This window comes from Prinia subflava, chromosome 17 (assembly GCF_021018805.1).
Source record: "Prinia subflava isolate CZ2003 ecotype Zambia chromosome 17, Cam_Psub_1.2, whole genome shotgun sequence".
Classification (NCBI taxonomy): domain Eukaryota; kingdom Metazoa; phylum Chordata; class Aves; order Passeriformes; family Cisticolidae; genus Prinia; species Prinia subflava.
In genome coordinates, this window is record NC_086263.1 from 5,286,336 (window position 1) to 5,307,951 (window position 21,616).

At 44.0% G+C, this 21,616-nt stretch overlaps 1 protein-coding gene across 5 annotated transcripts in view; it reads left to right on the plus strand.

Annotated features, from left to right (window-relative positions):
- Window positions 1-21,616, plus strand: part of ABAT (4-aminobutyrate aminotransferase) — a 50,173-nt gene that overhangs the window by 15,210 nt on the left and 13,347 nt on the right. For 4 of the 5 annotated variants that reach the window (XM_063414012.1, XM_063414016.1, XM_063414015.1 and 1 more), the window contains exons 2-5: window positions 7,594-7,722; window positions 16,610-16,707; window positions 17,508-17,537; window positions 18,121-18,238. In XM_063414012.1, the coding sequence (XP_063270082.1) occupies window positions 7,653-7,722; window positions 16,610-16,707; window positions 17,508-17,537; window positions 18,121-18,238 (316 nt within the window). In that variant the 5' untranslated portion in view covers window positions 7,594-7,652. Of the gene's footprint in view, window positions 1-21; window positions 152-7,593; window positions 7,723-16,609; window positions 16,708-17,507; window positions 17,538-18,120; window positions 18,239-21,616 lie in introns of those variants that run through there. The other variant, XM_063414014.1, reaches the window with a different exon arrangement.

Genomic DNA, 21,616 nt, shown 5'->3' on the forward strand with positions numbered 1-21,616 from the left:
AATGGCATTCCTCACCAGCGCAACCAGCAGCAGCCTGCGCTGAAGGGGAGCAGGCAGTGAAGCAGGGAGCAGCACTTCCAACCCGGGAGCTGCCTGTGGGGATCTCGGGAGCAGCACTTCCAACGGGAGAGCTGGAGTTTGCATCTGTCCTGTAAGTGCCTTTGCCGAGTGCCCGTGGTGTGGGGTGGGCACAGAGTCTGGCCACACTCTGTGCCCAGAGGGGAACGTGGGGATTTTGTTTGAGCAGGGCTCTGTGTGTTGTTACATACCGTGGATATGCAGGGATAGCTGCTCCTGGTTTGTTTTCTGGAGCCCTTGTACAAGAAATCTGCGTGGCTCTGCTTTTCCATGTCCTCAGCTGGAGTGGGGGTCACCTTGAGAAACCAGAGCTCTCGCCCTGGCTTAAGATCTTTCCCTTGGTTTGGTGCAAGCTGTCTCCAAATGAGCTATTTTATGTCTTATAACACAGGAAAATAAATTATGCTTTTATTTGACGCTATTTATCATCTATTTTCCTAATCTCTGAGGAGGCAGCAGTAAGATGCAAGGAATAAAATCTTACAAGGAATATAACTGAATTTACTTGGAAATACCTCTTGAGGGTATTTTGCAATACTTTAATTTTCTTCAAAACTACAAAATGCTTGTAGAGCAACTAATCTGAAAAGCACGGCTGTGCCATAATTTGTTTAATCCATTGTGAGCTGGGCTGTTTCAAGAGAACAGTGGTAATGAAATGTGTGGAAATGAACAGGCATGGTTTGGATATGTTATTGCCATCTGCATTTAAAATAATGGATTTAAAATATGCTTGAAGAGATGTTTTTATATGTACCTCACTGGTAAAGTTCACTGAAATATCAGTGTGCAGGTTTTTTCAGGGAGAACTACTAAGAAAGTCCTAAAAAAATATAGAATTTTTTAGCTAATGTAAGTTTAGTTGTACTTGTTTTTTTATCAGCATTTATGTACCATTATGCCATTTATATAGGTATTGGCTTTGCATCTGGAACTTGCCTGATTTCTGTCAGAAGCTCTTTCAATTCCATTTTTTCTTTTCCTGAGACAATGTACTCCTGTCACAGGGAAGGTATAGGCACATCTCATCCCACCTTAGCTGTGCCAGTAGTTCTTGGATCAAAAATGAGCTGCTCAGAAGTTTAGTGGGTCACCTGGATCCTAGTGTGCCATAATCACAACATTCCTACCTGTTCTTATTCATTGGTTTAGGGACCAGGAGCCTTTCCTTGGCCCAATATTTTTTGGAGAGAGTGTAAACAGAGACAAGGGCAGAAGGATTTTATTTTAAGAAAAAAGTAAATTATATATACATATCCAGCCACTAAACCCCTGCTTAGAGGGCACCTGAGGAGGAGAACCTGGACGCATGAGTGTAGTGAGACTTTAGCCTGTGAATGAGTTTTAAAACTTGATGGAGGGACTGAACCTGTTCTGGCTTTGCTGCTGGTTCAGCCCTGGCCTGAGTGCAGGTGCCATGAGGCAGGTGGGGATTGCTGTGTCCTGATGGATACTGGACAGTACTGCCAAGCTGTAGTGTGAGGTTTCATCTTGTGCAGTGCAGCTTGGTTTGTGCTTTCGCTGCAGTGCTCACAGCAGACTGACTTGAATACCAGCTGCATGTGGAGGGAGAGAAGAGAGCTGTGCAAAAAAAGCAGTTTATTATGCTTTTGTGTGCAGTGTTTACTGTTATGTCAAGACTTGAAGGACAAAATTGATCTCTCAATTTCTGTTCTTCTGAAGACTCACGGGACTGTCCAATGCTGTTGGTGTCAATAAATAAACAGGCAACCCTGAATAACCAACACTTGAGCTTTACTTGTAACTATGACAACTGTGTCCTTGACAACTTAAGTACAATCATGGAGTTTTCAATTACATCCTGTTCTGCACAAAGCCATTAAGGTTATTAGAGGCATAAACAGCCTGCCAGCTCCTGTGGTTTTTGGCAAAACCCATGTAGGTGGTGGATACATGTTTCCATGTGCAGGTCTGTTCCTGGTGGGAATGGCCTTGGTGAGCTCTGCAGGCACAGGCTCTCCAGGCCTTGGGGACAGCCACACTTTGCTCTTTCTCAGCTGCTGCCCATGAAATTGGGCCACAAAATGTTGGCTCAGGGCTCTCTCTTGGCTGGGTCCTGCAGACCCAGCACACCTCTTTCGGAGTGTCCATCTCTGTCCTGACCCTGCTGTGTGGGCTCCCTCTTGTGGGGTGCTTGTAGCCACCTTCATTTTTGGAGTACGAGGCTGTGGCCTTTGGTTGACCAAGGTAGGGGATGAGCAGCTTCCTTTTCTTTACTGTGCCCTGTCATGAGGATGCTGCCCTCCTTGAAGCTGAGGGTTCCAGCTCTGTTTTGTGCTGAGTTTGTATAGACACTTAATGAAAAAAAATAATGCCAGCCTTCTGTGAACAGTAGATGTAAATTTCCTTGCAACTTTCTCTTAACAGGACTTTGCAATTCTATTTTCTTTAATTTGAGATAACTTTAGCCTAGCTCTGACTGAATTCCTAAATTCTTGGTGTTACTCTTACAGATTTCTGCAAATGCTGTTGTAAGCTAATTCAAATTTGTTTCAGAACTATAGTCTGGGATAAAACCCCATCTGAAGTAAAAGGACCAGTTGTGTTTCATTGTGTGTATCAGGCTGTCATAAATGCAGAATCTGTCCTGAACTCTTAAATCTGCTCCTGGGACCAAGTGAACTGCAGTTAAATACATCAACATTCTGCCAGGCCTCTTTATTTGCATTGTTGTTTACTACATTTAAGTGGCTAAAGCAGCAAGTCAGGATTTCTGCCATCACCCTGTGCTCTGTCACTAACTGGTGAACTCATTCAGATGTTTTCTGCTTTGGTCTGCTGGATGTTGACCCCCAGAGGAGAGTGGGGCTGTGCATTTTTAAACAGTAAGTGATGTGTTCTTTGGATCTTCTTATGCAGATACCATGGTGATATTACATTACCTGATTCTTCCTCAAATGCAGACTAAGGAAGGACATGATTATGTTTGACAGATGACAGCCTTGACTGTCTTCTACCTTGCCCATACTTATATTTCTTCGTGAAATTATGGGGCTGTTCCAGACTCTGGGATCTCCTTGAGCTGTTCATAGAGTAAAATACCTGAGCTAAATCACCTATGTCATTAAAGATGCTTGTTCATGAACACAACAGACCAGGAGATTTGCACCCTTTAACAAGTCCAAGATGGACCTGGCTCCTGCCTGACTTTTCAGCATTGTCCTTTTTAGTCTCAGGACCCACAGCTGACTTGGTTCCTCACTTTGCAGTTCCTTCAGCTGTTAAAAGGCAGGTGCAGAAAGAGCAGTGTCAGGGCACACCGAGCTGTGAAATAGAGCCTGGAGGGACTCTCTCCTTGCAGCCTGTCTGTGCCAGCTCACCTGGGGGTGCCAGGGCAGGCTGGCTGTGGGGAGGGAGGGTTGGCATTCGGGCACTGTGCTGATGCTGTGAGCTCAGAGAGAGGGCCAGGGCTCTGCAGCCTCTGCAGCAGCCCCTGGGCAGCTCACAGTGTGTGAGCCTGGTGCTGGCTTCACATCCAGGTGCAGCCAAGCAAACAGGACTGAGAAAGAGTTAGAGATGCTTCAAATTTCACAAGTAGCACTTAGCATGACTACACCCTTGCTGTGCAGCCTAGAAAAGTCAAGCAAAGGAAAACAGTGAAAAAAGGAATGAACCTGCTTGCTCCCCAGCTCCCCAAATCCACTTTTTGGAAGCCTTGTGAAGTAATTGCCCAATGCAGCTTGTGCTGCTGTTTCTAAACCACTTTATTGTTCCTGGTTAAATGAGTTTGGAGCGGCCGAGGGACAGATGAATGTGCCCCCATGAATTTCAAACAGGTTTCTGTGTCTTTGGCAGAATAGCAAGAAAGAGATACAAATCTGCAGTGCTGACTTCTCCCACATTTGCAGAGCTGACTTCTCCTGCCATGCTGCTGGGTCTCGGTTTTGCCTTTACCTTTGCACCTCTCCCCTGAGGATGTTTTCCAGGGCAGTCCTGGAAGCTGCAGCCTGGCACACGATGTCATGCTGCATTAGCTTCTCTGCTAGGGAGTGAGATTGCTGCACCAACTCGCAGTTTGTCTATTTTCACTCATGTATCTAGATCAAGACCCCTCTTTCTAAAAATTTTTCCAGGGTTTCCCCCCAAAGAAACACAATTTTGTTCACTCATAGAAACAATGCTTCTTTCTGTGTTCCCAGTAGGCTGCTGCTGCTGGATGACTTTTGTTGTCCCTAGTAACTAGTATTATCTGTCAAAAATAATCTCTTGGTACAGAAATATAGCAGCTGCTGTTTAAAAAAATACATCCAATTTCACAGCATGCATTTTAAAATCCACATATCCTTATGTTTCATGTGTGATAAACTGGACTGAGCTTCCTCTTTGAAAATGAAGATAATTTTTCTTACTAGAAGAATGTGGCTGTGACTTAAATATATGCAGTGGCAAACAGAGTTTATGTAATACAGAATTACAGAGAAAATTATGCAGATGCCTTTGGAAAATTAAGGTACTGAGATTCACTTCAGAATAGCAGTTCTGTGGAGTCATCTGCACCGATGGCCTGCTCCAGCTCCGACAGCTGCCCATGCAGGAAAAAATTTTGGGGAAGATTTATGACTTTTCTGGAAGGGTGTCACATCTTCGTGGTCTGATGGTCCTTCCCATCCCCTTTCCTGTCAGATATCTGAAATTAGTGGCTGTGTTTTGCCTGGATTTTGGGAATCTGTGTGTCTGCAGTGGCGCTGGAGCAGCAGCGGTGATGGAGCGTGGCATTGCTGCGGCTCTGACATGTGCAGGAGAGCTGATTTCTGCAGGATTGCAAACTCGGCTGCTGCTGCTTGCAGTGCTGGATCAGGCTGGGCCCGTGGGAATCGATCAGGAGATGGGTTATGGAGGCAAAATTCAATTGGTTATTGTGATAACCAAATAATGCGTGCTTAGACTAAGATACCAATCACATCAGTGATCTCCTGTGAGAGCCTGTGTGCATAATGGAGATGGAAAGACGCTGGGTTTAGTTATACTCACATGTGATATTACATGATTTATTCTGACTCTGGACTAGAAAATGGTAAAACTTTTTATATAAGAACTGTCAAGGAAAATTAGGGCTAAGCTACTTTACTTTCAAGCCTCATGCTGTAATTTTTTTTCTATGAGTAGTTTAGAAAGCCAGGATCATTTCCAATTATATTTTTCAGCCTCTAATGAATACTGTAGTTTAGCTATTAAAGGGCTTGAGATAAACAGTAAATATAATTAGAAATAAATAACATTCTGGAAGCAGGTGTGGTTCACCTAGGGAAGGAAGAATAAGAGAAACCTGGACACTGGTACAGCCATGGAGTGTGACTGGAAGGTGTGTTTGGTTTGTATTTGATTTGAAGAGGCATCTCATCCTTGTGGAGAAGGAAAGTTGGGCAGCTGGCAGCAAAACCCCCATGAGGGATGGCTGAACGGCATGAGAACAAGGAGTGAACCTCGGTGGGTTGTTAAGTATGTTTGTACTGCTCCTTTTGTGAGTCCCTGCAAAGCTGAGTTCACCTTTTAACAACTTCTTAAAGACTCTGAAAAAGTAATACTTTGCAGAGCAAACTTATGGGGGGAATTGGGGATTGGAGAAGTATAGACCAGATAAACAGCTCAGAGCAGAGGACATCACTCGAGGTGCTGGGTATTTTCCTGCTGACTTAGAATGGCATTTGGGTTTTGTTAGAGGATGGTCATGAGATAACAAATCCATGATGTTGGGATATTTCTTCACACATTGGTTATGCAAAAGTTAACACAAGAAAAGAAAGAAGTTGAGAGAGAAAACATAATGAATGAATTAAATTAATCTTGTCTTATAAGTGAAGTTACTCTTTTCTGAAAACAAAGTTAACTAATTCCCTCTGCACTTGTGACCCAAAGCCTTAGGAAGCTGATCTTGCTTTTCCAGTGTGTGCACAAGTGTTATGCAAGTGTTTGCTCATCTTGGCACATTGCAAATTACCTTGAATTTTAACTTGAACTAAGTGAAACCAAGTGCTATGTCAATTCTCTGGGGAGGCACAGCGAATTGATTTTGTTCCTGAGTCTTAATAGCTCTATGGATTTATAAATCTCTGTAGGCAAGAAGTTTTTTGTATTCTTTTATATATTTTGAAAAAGCTCAAGCGTGAAGAAGAACAGATAGTATTTTGCATAAAGACAATACAAAAACTAAATTTCTGGGTAAGAGATACTTGCTATCATGGTAGCAATAGTTCAGCTGCTTTTCCCTGCATCTGGTCATGAACATCTGCTGGCATGTTTTATTGATGGCATAGGACTGATGGAAGCTGTAAACTGTGATCTCTTTCTGCTGGAAGATCAGCTCTACTCTGAGTGTCTTTGTTAAATAGAACTTTTTCCAGGTTTATGGATAATAGTGACACTTTGTGACTTGGACTGCAAGCCTCGGTCCACTGCTGCTCCATGGTCTGCATCCAGCAAGGTGCAAATGCCAGGAAAGGGCTCCAGTGTCCTGCACAGAACACAGGGGGCTGTGCTGATAAGTGTGAAGTTTGAGTTTAACCTGTGCCCTGGATAATAATTCAATGTGTTTTATCTATTCCTGACTTCCAGCCAGGCTTTCTGCACAAGGGATCCAGAGTGAAAAGGGAGGACGTTATCTTTCATGCTGCTTGACTTTCTAAGGTCATTTATACATAACCAGCTGAGGTAGAACCATGAAATGGCTGAGGCTGGGAAGGAGCTGAGGGAGTCTGGTCCAGCCCTCTGCTCAAGCAGTGACACCTAAAGCAGTCTGCTCTGGACCAGTTGGGTTGTGGATATCTCCAGGCATGGTGATTCCATGCCTTCTCTGGGCAGCCTGCCTGGGGTTTTCCTGTGTTTAGGTGGAGCTCAGAGTATTTCAGTTTGTGCCCATTGCCACTTACCCCATCACTGGACACTTCTGAGAAGCCCCTGCCTCCTTCTTTACTCCCTCCCATCAGGTATTTATTCCACATTGATGGCATGCAACCTGAGCCTTCTTCAGGCTGGGCAATCTCAGCTCTCACATTCTCTCTTCACAGAGTTGTGATTAATGGGTAAAAACTGGTTTCTCAAGGGATTGATTTTCCTTTATTTCCTAATGGTTGTCCTGCTGTCTTTTGTATTAGATTAGATTTTTCTCCTAAACTTAGGTCAGATCAAAACCAACAGCTTTGGCTTGAGACTGATTGGAAACAGTTTTTTAAAATTTTGACATAGTCTACATATACATAGAAAGTGGAGAGGAAGAGCAAGGGAAAATAGATACTGACCTTTACCTCTGGCCCTGCTGAAGCTGGGACATACAGCTTTAGCCTGGAAGTCATTTGCCTTAGCAAGACCAAGCCAAGAATCAGATGTGGGGCTCAGTCCTGAGACTGCTCTGAATATCAGCATTAATCTGTCAAACCACGCTCTCGGTGTCTTTGGATGGAAATTAATCAAAGGGGGAGTTGAAATGAACAGCACAGTAATAGTGGCTGCATCTACAGGGACACGAATAAGTGTTTGCTTTTCTTTTTTTTTTCCCAGAACATCAACCAGAAAGAAATCTCTCAAGATTGAGTCTTTTTCAGTAAAGAAAGGATAAAATGGCAGCAATGTTGCTTAGTCGACAGCTGACCTGTTGCCTGCAGCAAAACTCCAGACTGCTGGTATTAGGTAAGTGTTTCCTTGCATTCTCCTGCTTTGTATTTGGTATGTGTTAACTTCACACTGGTGGGCAGAATTCCAATTTGAGCATTGCTGAGGTTGAGTCTTTCAAAACCTGAGGAATATGGTGTTCTGCGTCTTAGATAATGATGCAGTTGGAGTCCAAAGTGGACCACAATTGTAGTCCAAAGTATATCTGGTTTTTTTTCATTCTTCAAACAAGAATGTATGAAGTTAATAATTTGCCCTGTAGACATGCTAACTGAAGTAAAGCTGTTTAGCCCTTAGAACTCTGCTTTTACTCTCTGTCACTACATGGTGCAGAGATGAGACAGTCATCCATCAAAATGAGCTGGGTTTTCTCTTTTGAAGAAACCTTGCCCATCTTCCCTTGTGAAGAGGTTTTGTGTGACTGGCATGAAGATGTGACCTTCACTGGGGTTGTTGTGTTTCTGTCTCAAGTGAGCTCTAGTGTGAAATAAAACCTGCCAATGGCACCAAACTACTTTCTCCTAAGTGAATGGAAGTTTTGGCTTGTCTCTGGTTTGAAATTTAGCATGTGTATATGTATATTAAACCAGCAGTCTCTGTGAAATAGATATAAAACCTAAATTCCCGTTAGCTGTGTTGGACAAAGTGGTGTGGGGTCTTAAGATCAACTGCTCCATGTACTGTTACACTGAGTACTGTATGGCTGAATGGCTTTTTTTGTGACTGAGTAAATCTTAGTGTTTCTCCTGTCCTTCCACCCTCCTTCTGCAGTGCCACTGTGCTCCTTCTGCCACTGCCAGGATAAACCAAGCACTCCCTTCCATTTGCTCAGAAACTTGAACATCATTGATTTCCTTTGAAATAATACACTTTGGGGAGCAACTGACCTTTGGCTAAAGAGCACCAAGTCTGGTCTTATAACTATTAGAAAATATGAGGTCAGTGTTTCAGCGCAGGATGCGCTTCTATTTATGGGAGTGACGCACTGACGCTCCACCCTGGGCAGGAGCAGGGATCGTTGGCTCGATCGTGGCCAGTGGAAAGTGCTTGCAGCAAGCAGGGCTCGTTAGCTGTCAGTCCTTTGAGCTAATCTGTCACCTCAGCATCACTTGATGCTCCCTGTCCCCCCCAGAGTCTTGCACAATCCCATGCTGCTCCCCCAGCACTGCAGGTGGGCAGTGGAGGGCAGGTGCACAAACTCTTCCTTTCTCACAATCACTGAGGGAGTGTAGATCCTCAAAAGGAAAACAGCCCTGGACTCCATGAATCCATCCTTGCTTCCAGGAAACTTCTAAGCCTGCTAAAATACTGAAGCAAATAATAGAGAGCCTTGGCTGCAGGTTGTATAAGAGACCGTGGCCTTTGGGTCTGAACGCTTTGAGTGAGCAGAGATCAGCAAAGATGGAACAAGAGTCACAGGAGGAGCTGTGTCCTGTGACACTGCTGCCTCACAGAACAGGCAGGGAGGCTCTGATGGCTTAGCCAAAGCTGGAGCTCCAGGCCTCTTTGCTGAGCCCAGCTCAGGTTGCAGTGCTGCTGGGCTCTGTGGCTTTTAGGGGAGTGCTGAGGGTGACGTCCAGGAGCTCCCTGGATGCCTCCAAGGTATTTTTGAGCACTCAAGTTCAGAGCTTTACAGGCTAAAAAAGAGACTTGTACATTACTCCCACAGAAATCCTGCAGCGCCATTTGGGCTGATGCTTTTTATTTTTTTGTGGATAATGAAATGACAGGGTTGCCAGGGGGGGATGGAGGTGGGGAGGAGGGATTAGATTGCCTCTTGGTAGGTCTTTGTGTCTGTAGGCTGTCATGTTTCAGTTGTATGTGTACATTAGGCAAATCACCCCGTTCATCTTGAATCTGTGATGAATTTATTTACACAAAGAGATTTTTTCATCCTTGACTATTTCTCTAGTTGGAAAATCTTTATTACTTAACCATTGTATACTGTTCTTCTTACTCACACAGTGCTAAACCCTGGCAAGCAAACTAGAAATGGAAATCATTTAAGTTAATCAAAATGCAAAAGCTAAGCAAAGCACATGAAAGCAATAGACAACTTCAATCTTACCCAAAAATGTGAAGCCTGTTAGTATCATGCCCTTCTTGAAAATAAGCCCTTTATCAGGTATGCTTTTGTTTCCTTCTCTGTTTGATCTGCTTGATAGTTTGCCCTCACAGATAAAATTCACTAGAATTTGAAGGGTGGCAGAATGACAATAGAGTGAGTAACTAACCTAATCATCCTTTTACAAAGCCTCCTGCATTGTGCTGTCCCTGGGTGTCAGCCAGGCAGGGCCAGGAGGGGCAGCTGGTGGTGGAGAAATGAGGATTATCTTGGTGTTACCTCTCACCTGAGTTCTGTTGCTCCTGTCAGCCTGGTGTGCTGCAGGTTGATCACCACTGGTAGTGTTCATGGAAATGTTTCTCCCCTTTGTGCCAGCTCTGGTTTTAGCAGCTGGGCATTGCAGCAGAAAAGCTGTCCTGGCTCCATGCTTTGGAGGCACTTAATTGTTGGCTGGCAGGGCAGCACCATACTCTGAGGACAGGCTGGCACTCCCCAGATGTAGTTCAGTTTCCTGCTGATTACCCAAATGGGTTGAATTTGGCTTTGAATCCTGCACTGAAAGCATGGCAGGAGGTCAGGCTGCTGCCTGAAGGTAGCATCAGTTTGCATTAGTGCACGCCCATGCCCTTCTAGGATGCTGATCTGTTCTGCAGCTTCTGCAGCCTCCCCAGGCAATTTGCTTATTGCTGAACTGACTTTACCTTTAAAACTCTTTTTTCCCTAATATTTAGCCTAAGTTTCAAAACAGGAAAAATAATCAATCCTTACTGTTTGTCCTGGCCTCAAAGGACCTGGAGGCTGGAATATTTATTTTTTTCTTTACATTAGCCTTTTACGTGTGATAGAAACTTCATAATTATTGTCTCCGCCAAGACCTCATACTTTTCTCTCTGCAAATACTGTTTGAATCTCTTCTTGCAGGTCCAATTTTTCTCCTCCAGAGTCTGTGCCCTTCCACTGCAGTGCACTAAGTATAGTAGCACTTGTTGAGGCTGTACCTCACCTAACTCAGCCTGTTTGCTGTCTCTCTGGAGAGGATAATAATGTTTAGCACCCAGGTGCACTGCAGTAAGGTCTGAGAGATGTTCATACTAGTTATTGACTTGTCCCCATCACAGCTACCACAAAGAGGCTGGAAAGCCATGAGAATGATTTATTCTCAGTCACACTTTTGTCTCCAGTATTGATTCTTGCTAAGACTTTTTATTTTTTTTATTTGGTTTGTACATTAAGAGCCTCCCTAAGGAAATCAGAGCGAACAGCCTGGATTTGTGTAAGGGATGTGTGGCAGAAGCAGAGAACAATCCCCTTCTTGAGACTGTAGAGATCAGCTTGAGGTCAGCTTCAACTGAAGCCTTGGAAACTGGAGTGCAGCCTCTCCTGCTGGACTGAGGAACCTTTACTTTTCTGTCTGATCAAACACTTTCACAAAAAGCTGAGCTATATAAAAATAACCACATAAACCCTGTTGTTGTAAGCAGTCTCTGTTACAAGGCTGAGTCCAAGCTGGGACTGCTGTTCTCAGTTCCTTGAGTGAATGAATGTGATGTTCCTTGTTTTCTTGTTCCTTCTGTGCCACAAAGGGTGGCTGTGGCAATGCTGGCTGTTTTCCCACCTGAGTGTTCCTCGTGGTTGGTTGTTCACCTCCAGAGCTCTGTAGCTGTTGAGCTGTTGGAAGAGGGAGGATGTTATGACTGGTTCAGATCACAAGAACTACAGGAGTTGGATGCTCCTGTAACTCCCCTGAGAAGCTAATTTGGGATTGTGCTGGGATGGCAAAGGGAAACTTCTCTTGTTCTTTCTTATGGGAGTTTCCACTTCTTTATGGCCTGTGTGGTATTAGATTTTTTCTTCATCTTTGGAGAATCCAAAGTGTGTATGTGGGAGTGCTGAAACACAGACAATCTCATGTGGAAGAGCTGCTGATCTTGCAGCATAAGCACTCTGTAAATAGCAATCTCAGTTTTCACAATGTTATGCAATAGTGATGTTCATTTCCCAAACATCTCTAGCTAGCCTGGCCTTTTGCCATTCCCTTTCAAGATCTGTTAGTAACAGATTCTACTTGTAACACATAAAAGAGGACTCGGAGGAAATCACAGTCCTCCTACTTTTGGCTGTCAGGGCCCCCATGCTCTAAAAATTCTGTCTGGAAGGTGGTTTGATCGACACTGGGGAAGGGAAGTTAGAGGCAAGCAAGGGAGGTTGCCTGTCTGCACTTGCACAGGGCAGCAGTGATGTGGCACAAGGCACATGTGCCTCCCTGGGGTCTGCAGAGCTTTCCCTCTGCACCCCTTACAGCAAGACACTTGTGTTTGAGAGCTCTGCTTGTGCCAGCATGGACTTTCATCTTTTCCCTTTTTCCCTTTTTCCCTTTTTCCCTTTTTCCCTTTTTCCCTTTTTCCCTTTTTCCCTTTTTCCCTTTTTCCCTTTTTCCCTTTTTCCCTTTTTCCCTTTTTCCCTTTTTCCCTTTTCCCCTTTTCCCCTTTTTCCCTTTTTCCCTTTTCCCTTTTCCCTGGAATTGTTCCTCCTGTTCATTACACCACTGTCCTTTCAGTGCCTCCACTGGAATTTCTCCCAGGTAATATCCAGCTGTGCACTCAGGAACTCTGGTAATGTGAGTGTTATTTCTGCTCAAACACAGGAGAGGTTCAAGCTCTTTCTAGCCCTGCCTTAATTGTAGCTCTGTTATCAGAGATCAGCACCCAGCACAGACCTGCCAACAGTGGAGCTTTTTGTGACTACCAGCATCACCAAATTAGCAGGGTGCACTTATATTAATTATGTTGCTATAGCAATGTGATATTTTGTTAAAATTGCTGACTGGGACTCCTGGTGAGCAGTGGGGGCAGCACAGGGAAGCAAAGTTGGGAAATGAGCTTTTCTGCCTGCTAGCAGGTGATGACATCCTGTTGGATGGAAAGGAAGGATGTGATAATTTTCTGATGTTGTTCAAGTGTTCAGAAAGATGATATGTGATGAGAGCTTTGAGAAGTCTGCAAGAAAAATAGAATTTAACCTATTGTGGCCACCCACTTTAAGTGGGATGGGTAGAAAATTCTGTGCAAATTGTTCAGCCTATGTGCTCTCTGAAATGATGTTCATTAACAGTACCTATGCTTGTGTTTTGACTTTGGCCGTGATAAAAAGAGACAGCTTTGTTTACCAGGGAAAAAAGGGTGCTGTTCTTGGTCATGTTAGCTAAATGTAATTTAAGAGCTTTGGTAGTGCTTCTTTAGAAGCATTTGATGGGAGCCCATTAGCTCTACACACATTTAAGATGAGAGCTGAGGTTATGTCATTTGCTCCTGTTCTTAAGATAAATTAATTCCCCTTTCTCTAAAGCAGTTTGTTCAGATGTCAACAGAAAATCAAAGGATTACCTTTTGTTACAAAGTTAATGCTGTTAGTTCACCAAAGGACCAGTCACCTGGGATTCTCAATTCTTGAGAATACCTTGCTTGGTCATAGTGAGAATCTCAGTTTTTACCTGTCCCATTTCTGTTGTCTTTTGGGAGGCAAAAGCCCACACCTGGCCTGCAAATGTCTAAAACTCCTAAATATCAAGTTGGAGTAGCCAGAGTAACATTGTATCTTGTATCTCCAGGGTTTCTGTTGCAGGGTAAGTTGATATTGAAACAGTCAAACAGGAAAAAATTGGGCTGAGTTGCTAAGCTCATTGATTGAGTACCTTCAAGACAGAAATGCCAGCTGGGCAGAGCCTGCTGCAGTTCCCCAGGGGATGAAGCACTCCAGTGACCTGATTTATTTGCATTTCCTTGCACCATTAGGAGACTGTGGTACTGGTGCTGGGGCTGAGGGGAAGCCAGGGAGACAGAGCATGGCCTGAAATCCTCCTCCAGGCTAAACAAAGCAGGTATTGATGCAGCCATCCATCACCATGTCCAAGTGCCTGGAAAAGCCTTTGCAGGAGACCAGCCACGTCCTGGAGCTGTGCTGTGAGCAGGGCCACAGGCACTGGAAGCAGGAGGCAGCACCCGTGTCCTGCTGTTCTTTGGGGCCTGGAGAACAAAGCATTGCAGGGGGTGTGGAGAGAGGGGTGCCAGAAAGCCAGGAGTGCCCAGGCAGGGGTGCCCAGGTTGTCTTTGGCAGGGCTCTGACATCCCCTGTGTCCTTGGAGAGTGGCCTGGGCTGGCCTGCAGAGCAAGGGCAGTGGTGAGGCTGGCAGGAATTGGGCTCTGTGAAGGGCAGCAGTGCTGGGGCCATACCTGTGCTCAGAAAACTGCTGCCTTCAGCTGAGCTGGAGCTCTCAGCTGCTCCAGACTGCTGGGCTTCTTTGCCTTTGTCACCACAAGGCTTGGACAGGTCCCTGAGCACCACGGGCTGCAAAGGTCTTAGGCTGTGTGGCAGTAAGAGAGTTTGTGTCTGTGCTGTTCAGGTGTCCTTAGCCAGGAGAGCCTGGGGGGAGGGAGAGAAGGGGACAGAGGAGAAGCAGAAATGTTTGCAGCTTGTTTCGTGGGATCTCCACTGGGGAAGGAGTGGGTGCACAAAAGGGTAATTTTGGTCTTTTCTCCTTTTAGACTTGAGAGTGTGTCTACTAAACCTGCAGCCTTATTGCCTATGAATTGTCGAGATTTGGATTTTTTATATGCAGTAGCTTCCCCCCCCCAAAATGGAGCAGTTGCCATGCAGTCTCCAATTTCCATGAATGCTAAACAGAATGACACAAAAATGGTGTAGCAGTAACAAAACCTATTAATAGCTTTGCAGAGAGGCACTGACGCATCTGAATTAAAGCCGGGGAGAATAATCATCTTCGCAGGCAAAGTTTTCCCAGGATGAGCAGTGATTTTAAGTGCTCAGAGATGCTTTCAAAGGGCAGTGATTTTCCAGATAGTTTCTTGAAATCAGGCTTGCTTGAGACATCCCAGCTTGGGCTGCCACAAGCTGAGGCAAATGTCTTGAGTCACTGTTGGAAATTTGAGCTGAATGGCTGTGCTCGGAGCACTGCCGAGCACTATCACAGGATCCCTTCTGTTTTCCTTGATAAATATTTGGTTTATTGAACAACTGTTACTTCCAAACACACACCATTTTCAGTACATTGCTGGAACAGAGCTCTGGCAGTGAGAGGAGGGTATGGATGGAAGTGCAGAGAGGCTGGTGCCAGGGTTTCTGGTGGCAGTGCTGCACCCCAGGGATTTCCATGTGTTTGACTGCTGGCCTGCTGTTACATTCCCCTGGGGAATGGTTTCTCCCCCCTCAGAGTGCCCTAGAGCTTGTAACCATGCAGTTTAACCCTTCCTCCCCTTTCTGACCCTATTGGCTGTGTCCAATTACCCCTCCCCGGGAGAAGCTCAGAAAAGACCCTCTCCTTCTGCACTCATCCTCTTTACCCTCCGGTCACCACCTGGAATAAACATCTTGAACTGCAGCTGGGGGTCAGAGCCTCTTTTGGAATCCTTTGTCCTGTCCATGAAATATTCCTCCAAAGCCCTCTAGGGACTGAGCTAGCATTGGAACATTGGAGGGGCTAGAGGGGGATTATTTCTGCCTGCCTGCCCAGGCATCTCCCTCCCTGCACCTCTGCCAAACTGGGGTGCAGTTCATTGGTTTAGCACCTGGCACCATGGCCCTGGCACAGGATGTGCTGAGTGGTACCTTCAGACCCTGCTGCTCCACGTGCCCCGGACAAGAGCTGGTGTTGCCTGAGTTCCCATGCTGAGCCTGGATCTGAGCTGCAGCTGGTGACAAGGAGAGCTAAGGACCTTCATTTGGGCCATCCAAATTGTTCCAGCTTAAAAATGCCTTTAATCAGATATTAAAAGAAGTTACACTCTCTTCTTTCAGGTCCAAGTGTGATACCCCCAAGTTAAGGTTATTAAGATGAGTTTGTTGTTGATACCATGCTGGGTAAAGGCTTGCAGATGCTCCATGACAAAAATGTAATTGCCAAGAATGTTGGTTTCGTTCAACCACAGCATGCAGAGCAAGCTCATAGTCTCTGGTTGGTCACCTTGGTAGAGCTTTGGTGTCTGTATTTCCTGTTTTTGCAAATGTACAATCCCCATATTATCCCATGACCCCCTTAATGGAATATACATATTGGAACTACATATTTGGAATACATGCTTACCAGAATTGCCTCTGTCGTAGTAAGTTTGCCTAAAGCCTCTGTTTTAAACCAGTTATTTCAGAAAGGGAAGCAGAGCTTGTTATTAGTGAAGCACAGGAGATTTTTGCCTTTTTGTTTTCATTAAGGTGTCAAGTTTATTATGATTCCCTACACATGTGGATAAAAACAGCAAGATCAGAAGAGAATTTGGCACTGATTGGGACTCAGATTTCAGAGCTGCACTGGAGAATGCTGGTTTCATGTGAGACAAGGCCATTTACCTTTCTGAGACAAATCTTCCCCAAAGATTGTTCCTTGAGCTATTGAAAAACATCATACTGGATTTTTCCTATGGACTCCATCAGGCTTTTTGGTTATTACTGGTGGTTAATTCAACCACCTCTGTGTAGGAGTGGGGAATTTATGGCAAAGGCTTGCACAGGGCATAATGGACAGACTCAGCAAAAGAGATGGAAAGAGATATGCTCTCAATCCTCCTGTGCTTTACAGGAGTTGCCTCTGTTTCTCTAGGGTTGCTTTGTCATTTCCCTTGGAATTTTTTGCTTTTTTTTTTTAAGCCATCTCACTCATATTGGTTTTATTTTAAGACTGGTCAAAGATGAGATATGTAGTTCATTTCAGACAGTTCAATGTAATTGGTCTCATCTGTCAAGTGTTCTCAGTCAGGCAAGGTATGGATGTATTTTCTGAGAGGAGAGCACAGAAAATATCGTCTGTACTCAGGTTTTCATTATTTCTTACAGGACACAGGTGTATCAGTCAAGCTGCAGCTAAAATTGATGTGGATTTTGATTATGATGGACCTCTGATGAAGACAGAAGTTCCTGGACCACGATCAAGAGTAAGTTTCCAAAGTATAATAACTTGGTGTTTTGCATCTTTAACTGTGTCTGTCTTGCTAGAGAACAGATTTTGTTTCAAACCTTAAATCTGATGTGAACAAACATGATTCCATAAGACTATGTCCACTTTTATCAGGAGGTTGAGAATGAAAAGCTCATGAATGAAATGCCCCTCGCTGAGAGGCAGATCTGAATCTCAACTTCCAAGTTCCCATATGGAATAATTCAGAGCAAAAAACCATCATTTTCATAAAACATCTCACCAGGCTTGGTCACTTGTGCTCCTGCTGAAATAGAAACTTTTTATGATGTGAAATAATGCTTTGGTTCTGAAATGAAGCAAGAGTTTTAATTTTTCTGGATGTTCTTTTGCTCAGGCAGAGTCAGCATTTGTGCATGTGGTGGGTTTTGTGAGGTTTTTTGTTGTTTTTAATAAAAAGGAGCAGTCTTTCTAGAACCAATGTACCAGTATCCCTTCTGTGTGACTCTGGCTTCTCCAATTTTCTGATTCCTCTCTTGTTCTCTCAGTTCAGTTGGTCACTATAGAAGAGGCAGCTTTCCCTTTTCAGAGATTTACAGTTAAACTGTGTTTGCAGCCCCTCTAAAAGCCACAGGTCATCATTTTGACTGTAATTGCAAGATGCACCATGAAAATTTGTGTGGCAGATAGAGTTGCCTGGTGAGCACACAGGACTACAAAGTTTGCATATGATTTAGGGGATCATAAAAAAGAAACATACATTCTCCATCAGTATTTGCTAATTGCACACCTGAGACTCTGACATTTGCTTTTCTGCAGGAATTAATGAAGAAGCTGAATGGCATTCAGGTAATTTGTCAAGTTTTCTGTGGTTTGGGGGGTGTTAATACTTTGATTTGAGGACTTGTTTTAAAATCCTGGCTTGTATGTTTGTGCCACCAAGAAAGGTGAAACTCTGACTCCAGGTTTCCACACTGAAAACTGATTATGTGTGGTTTATATATGCATTTGAACAAAATACTTTGTAGTATATTTTGAATACTGCAGGATCATTTTGCTAGCATCGGGGGTTTTTCTTTCAACATAAATGGTTAAACTGTGTGTGTTTAAAGAAAAACCTTGGGGTTGTTACAGAGTGGCAGTGAAAACGAGTTTTATTAGGGCTTGAGTTTAAAAGTATGCCAGCCTGAGTACAGAGTGCCTTCCTAAGATGAGCAATTTCTCCAAGTCTGTGCTTCATTTCTGTAGAAAAAGACTTGCCCTTTTAACAGTCATGATAAAAATAGCTGTACAGTTATGCCCATGCAATGAATATAATGTCTTTTTATCCTAGCATTAGATATTTTTATCAGATTTTGCTGTATAACCATTTGTTTCACCTTCCTACATGCTGCCACTTTTTAAAGCACTAATTGTTTTGTTTTCCTTGAAGAATGCAGAAGCTGTGCACTTCTTTTGCAATTATGAGGAGAGCCGAGGGAACTACCTCGTAGATGTAGATGGCAATCGTATGTTGGATCTCTACTCCCAGATTTCTTCCATCCCAATAGGTAGGAGACAGTTGTACCAAAATGTTTTGTTTTGTCCTCAACCTGTCATTTTCTTGTCTCAGGCACTACTAGGGAAGATTGGTGATTAATTTAAAAAAACAGAGGTGACATAATGAACACTTTGTTGTGATCAGGGACAGCCCACTGCTCTGTATTGTGTAGTGGTGGGTTTGGATACCTGAAGAAACTACAAATTCAGTACCTAAAGCTCACTTAAACTGCATAGAGGTGCCAGGAAGAAGCTCTAATATTAATCTCAGTTTGAATGTGCAAATTCCACAATTCAGGTTGCCTTTGTTGGCTTGGATTCGAGCACTTGGTGATTCTGTAACAGTATGTTACTGTTTTAAACATTAACAACCATAATGTAGACATTTTAACGTGAAATTACATGCTTTAGTGAACATTTCTATCTCAAAATAAGTGGGGAAAAAAAAAAAAGAAAAAAGGAGTGGGCCATGTGGACTGCAGCAGGATGAAACGAGCCCAGCACTGAGCTGTGGTGCTGATTGAAAGGTGGCAGCTCTTTTTGCCTGAGGGACAGACACAGGGCCTGGCAAGAGAGTCACAAAGCTGATTGCCTTGTGAAGCCTTTCAAGCACAGGCAAGGCAGAAATGTGAGCCCCAGCTGCAAGGCATGCAGGTTGCAGTAGGAGTTCAGTCCAGTTTGTTTGCTCCTCATGGTTCCTCTCAGCTGCTGAAAAATGCACTTCTGCAGAAGCCAAAAGAGCAGAAGTGCTGGGGTAATTTCAAAGGTAGATTTTGTGCTATGTATAGAAACTGTGATGACTCAAAATCATCCCTACAGCCCTTCTTTCCCAGGAAACAGAATTTGATGATATTCAGGTTTTTACCAAACCTTTGGCATCTAAGACCTTGTGACTGTGCTGGGTGTTCACTTCTCCCAGTCTTCTTTGCAGCCAATGTTTTTGCTGTCCTATAGCACTCCATGAGTGCAATCATTCCAGAACCCTCCAATGTCTGTAGCTATTTTCCCCCACCACAAGTTCTCAGTACTTTGTATCTCTCAGGCTGCAATGAGATAACTTGGCCACTGCTCATGTGGAAATAGGGGTGAGACACAGGAGCACAGTGCTTGTATGTCAATGAGCTTGGATTTCAGGTTTCTAGGAAAGGAGATGCATTTAGAGTTCATGGCTTCCCATTCTTCACACAAGAAATTGATTTGGAGAAACAAGTCTCAGTCATGAAGTCAAACGCACACTCCAAAGTGTGAAAGCCAGTGCACACTCCAAAAGAATGGAATTGTACAGACTGAGGCTTTCTGACCTTGTGCTGGATGGTACAAGCATACCTCCTTTAATGTAGTTTTGTGTATAAAATATTGAAGTATTATGGAGGAAAGATCTTCTTAATGGGCAGGGGCTCTGCAGTTTGCTTTCTCTGGTTGATTGAAACTGGTGACATAGGACAAGACTGCAGTGCTGTCTGACCCCCCTAAGCCATGTAGTTCCTCCTTCACACGAGGCAGTGCCTTCCTGAGGACAAGCTGGGTTTTCATCCCAGGGAACACATCCCTCAGTCCCAAAGGAGCTACAGCACAGTGCTTCTTGCACCTTCTCAGGTAATGGTGGCTCGGGATGTGCAGCAACAAAGAGCAAATGGAAATTTAATACTTACAGACTGACCTAAGTCTAACACACAGCATTAATTCATGTTTCAGTTGTGCTGAATGACAAGACTATCTGAAGCTGCCCAGGTCACTAATAATGTCCCTCTTGGTGGCAGAGGTAGGGCCTGGACTGGGAGAGCAAAACAAGATCACAAGGTTCTTGTTAGTCATCTGTGCTTATCTCTCTGCAAGTAAATCCAATAAAACCGTGCATGAATCTGTCAGGACTCCCCAAGATTTAATAATGATCTGTTTCACTAGAATATATTTATCAGCAGAGGTTGAGAGGTAATAAGTGCCTGTGTGGAGAGATAAGAAATAAAGTATAAAAAACCTCTAGGCAAAGATGCTTTGGGCTGTCTCTTGCTGAAAAACAGAAATTAAAATAGTTTTTTACCACACTTTTATGGGCAGTTGTAGCACAGCATAGTCCTTTCAACCTGCATCTATTCTGGCTAATAGAGTTAGAAACCCCATGGAGCCAAATGCAAGAGGGATGTTATTGACATGTTTGCCAGCAAACATCCTGGAATAACAAATGAGACAATGTGTTTGGCAGTGCTGGGAAGGTCTGTTTTGTTTGGGGAGATGCAGGGAGGTGTAGTTTGATATTGACAGCAGCCTGCTGCTCAGTTCAAATGATTCTTTGGGCTTTCTCCATCTCATTATTTCAGCAGGCTCTAGTTGTTTTCCCTTTTGCAGACAGGCACATTCATGAGCCTGGAGGACATGTACGTTCCTGTCACACTGCTCCAGACACACAGCAAGAGTGGTGCCCTTCCTCAGAGCCAGCTCAGTCACCTCTGAGGGCAGATTTGTAACTCTGCAAACCCTTGTGCTGGCCATGGCACTGAAATGAGTTGGTTTGCCATGCCAGCCTGGAGCTGTTTGACTTGTCTACCACAGTTATATAATGATTATCCAAGCATTTAGCTCTTCCTGGTGTTAGTTCCTGACTGTGAACCCACATGCCAGCTCAGCTTCTGTCACACTGCCTGACTCTTTCACAGCAGAGCTTTGAGGAGCCTCCCTTCCTTCACTGCCCTCTGAGGAGGCACAGGATGAGGGAGTGTTGGGAGGAGGACCAGAACACTTGGCCTGAAGTGAAGAGAATGGGAGACAGATTGTGTGGGTGTGCAAAAGGGTAAATCAGGGGTAATAGAAGTTTCTGGTATAGATACAAAGATTTTCACGTGTGGTAACACTAGCAACAGCACTACAAGTCCTCACAAGCAACACCAGAGTTAATCCTTGAGCCTTCAAAACAATGGTAGCTGTTTATAACAAATTTCTGTGCACTTTGGAGATTTCTAAAACGCTTGATTTACTCTCCAAGGGGTTCTCAGTGGCAGCCACAGGTGCAGGTCTCAAGCACACAGCTCTCAATGTGTCATTCCCTCTGGCTGAACAGCAGCTCTTCCCATGACAGCAGATGCCATGCAGATTCAGTTCATCTGTGTCCCAAATAGCCACTATTATTATCTTCATAATAATTTTAACAGATTTATCAGCATGACATGCCGCTAAAACAATATGGATATTCTCTTGTTTTCAGCTAAATTATTCAAAACTGAATTTATAATGGATTTGTTAACACAGTCACCTAATGCTCCATTGCTCAAACAGGATAATCAGGGCTGTTGTCATTCCTCTGGAATGGGGATTCAGAGGCACATTAAGCTTTTGTAACAAAATTACTGTGGTCTGACTTCTTGAGCCTTGGGGAAGATGAAGTTTCCAACTGT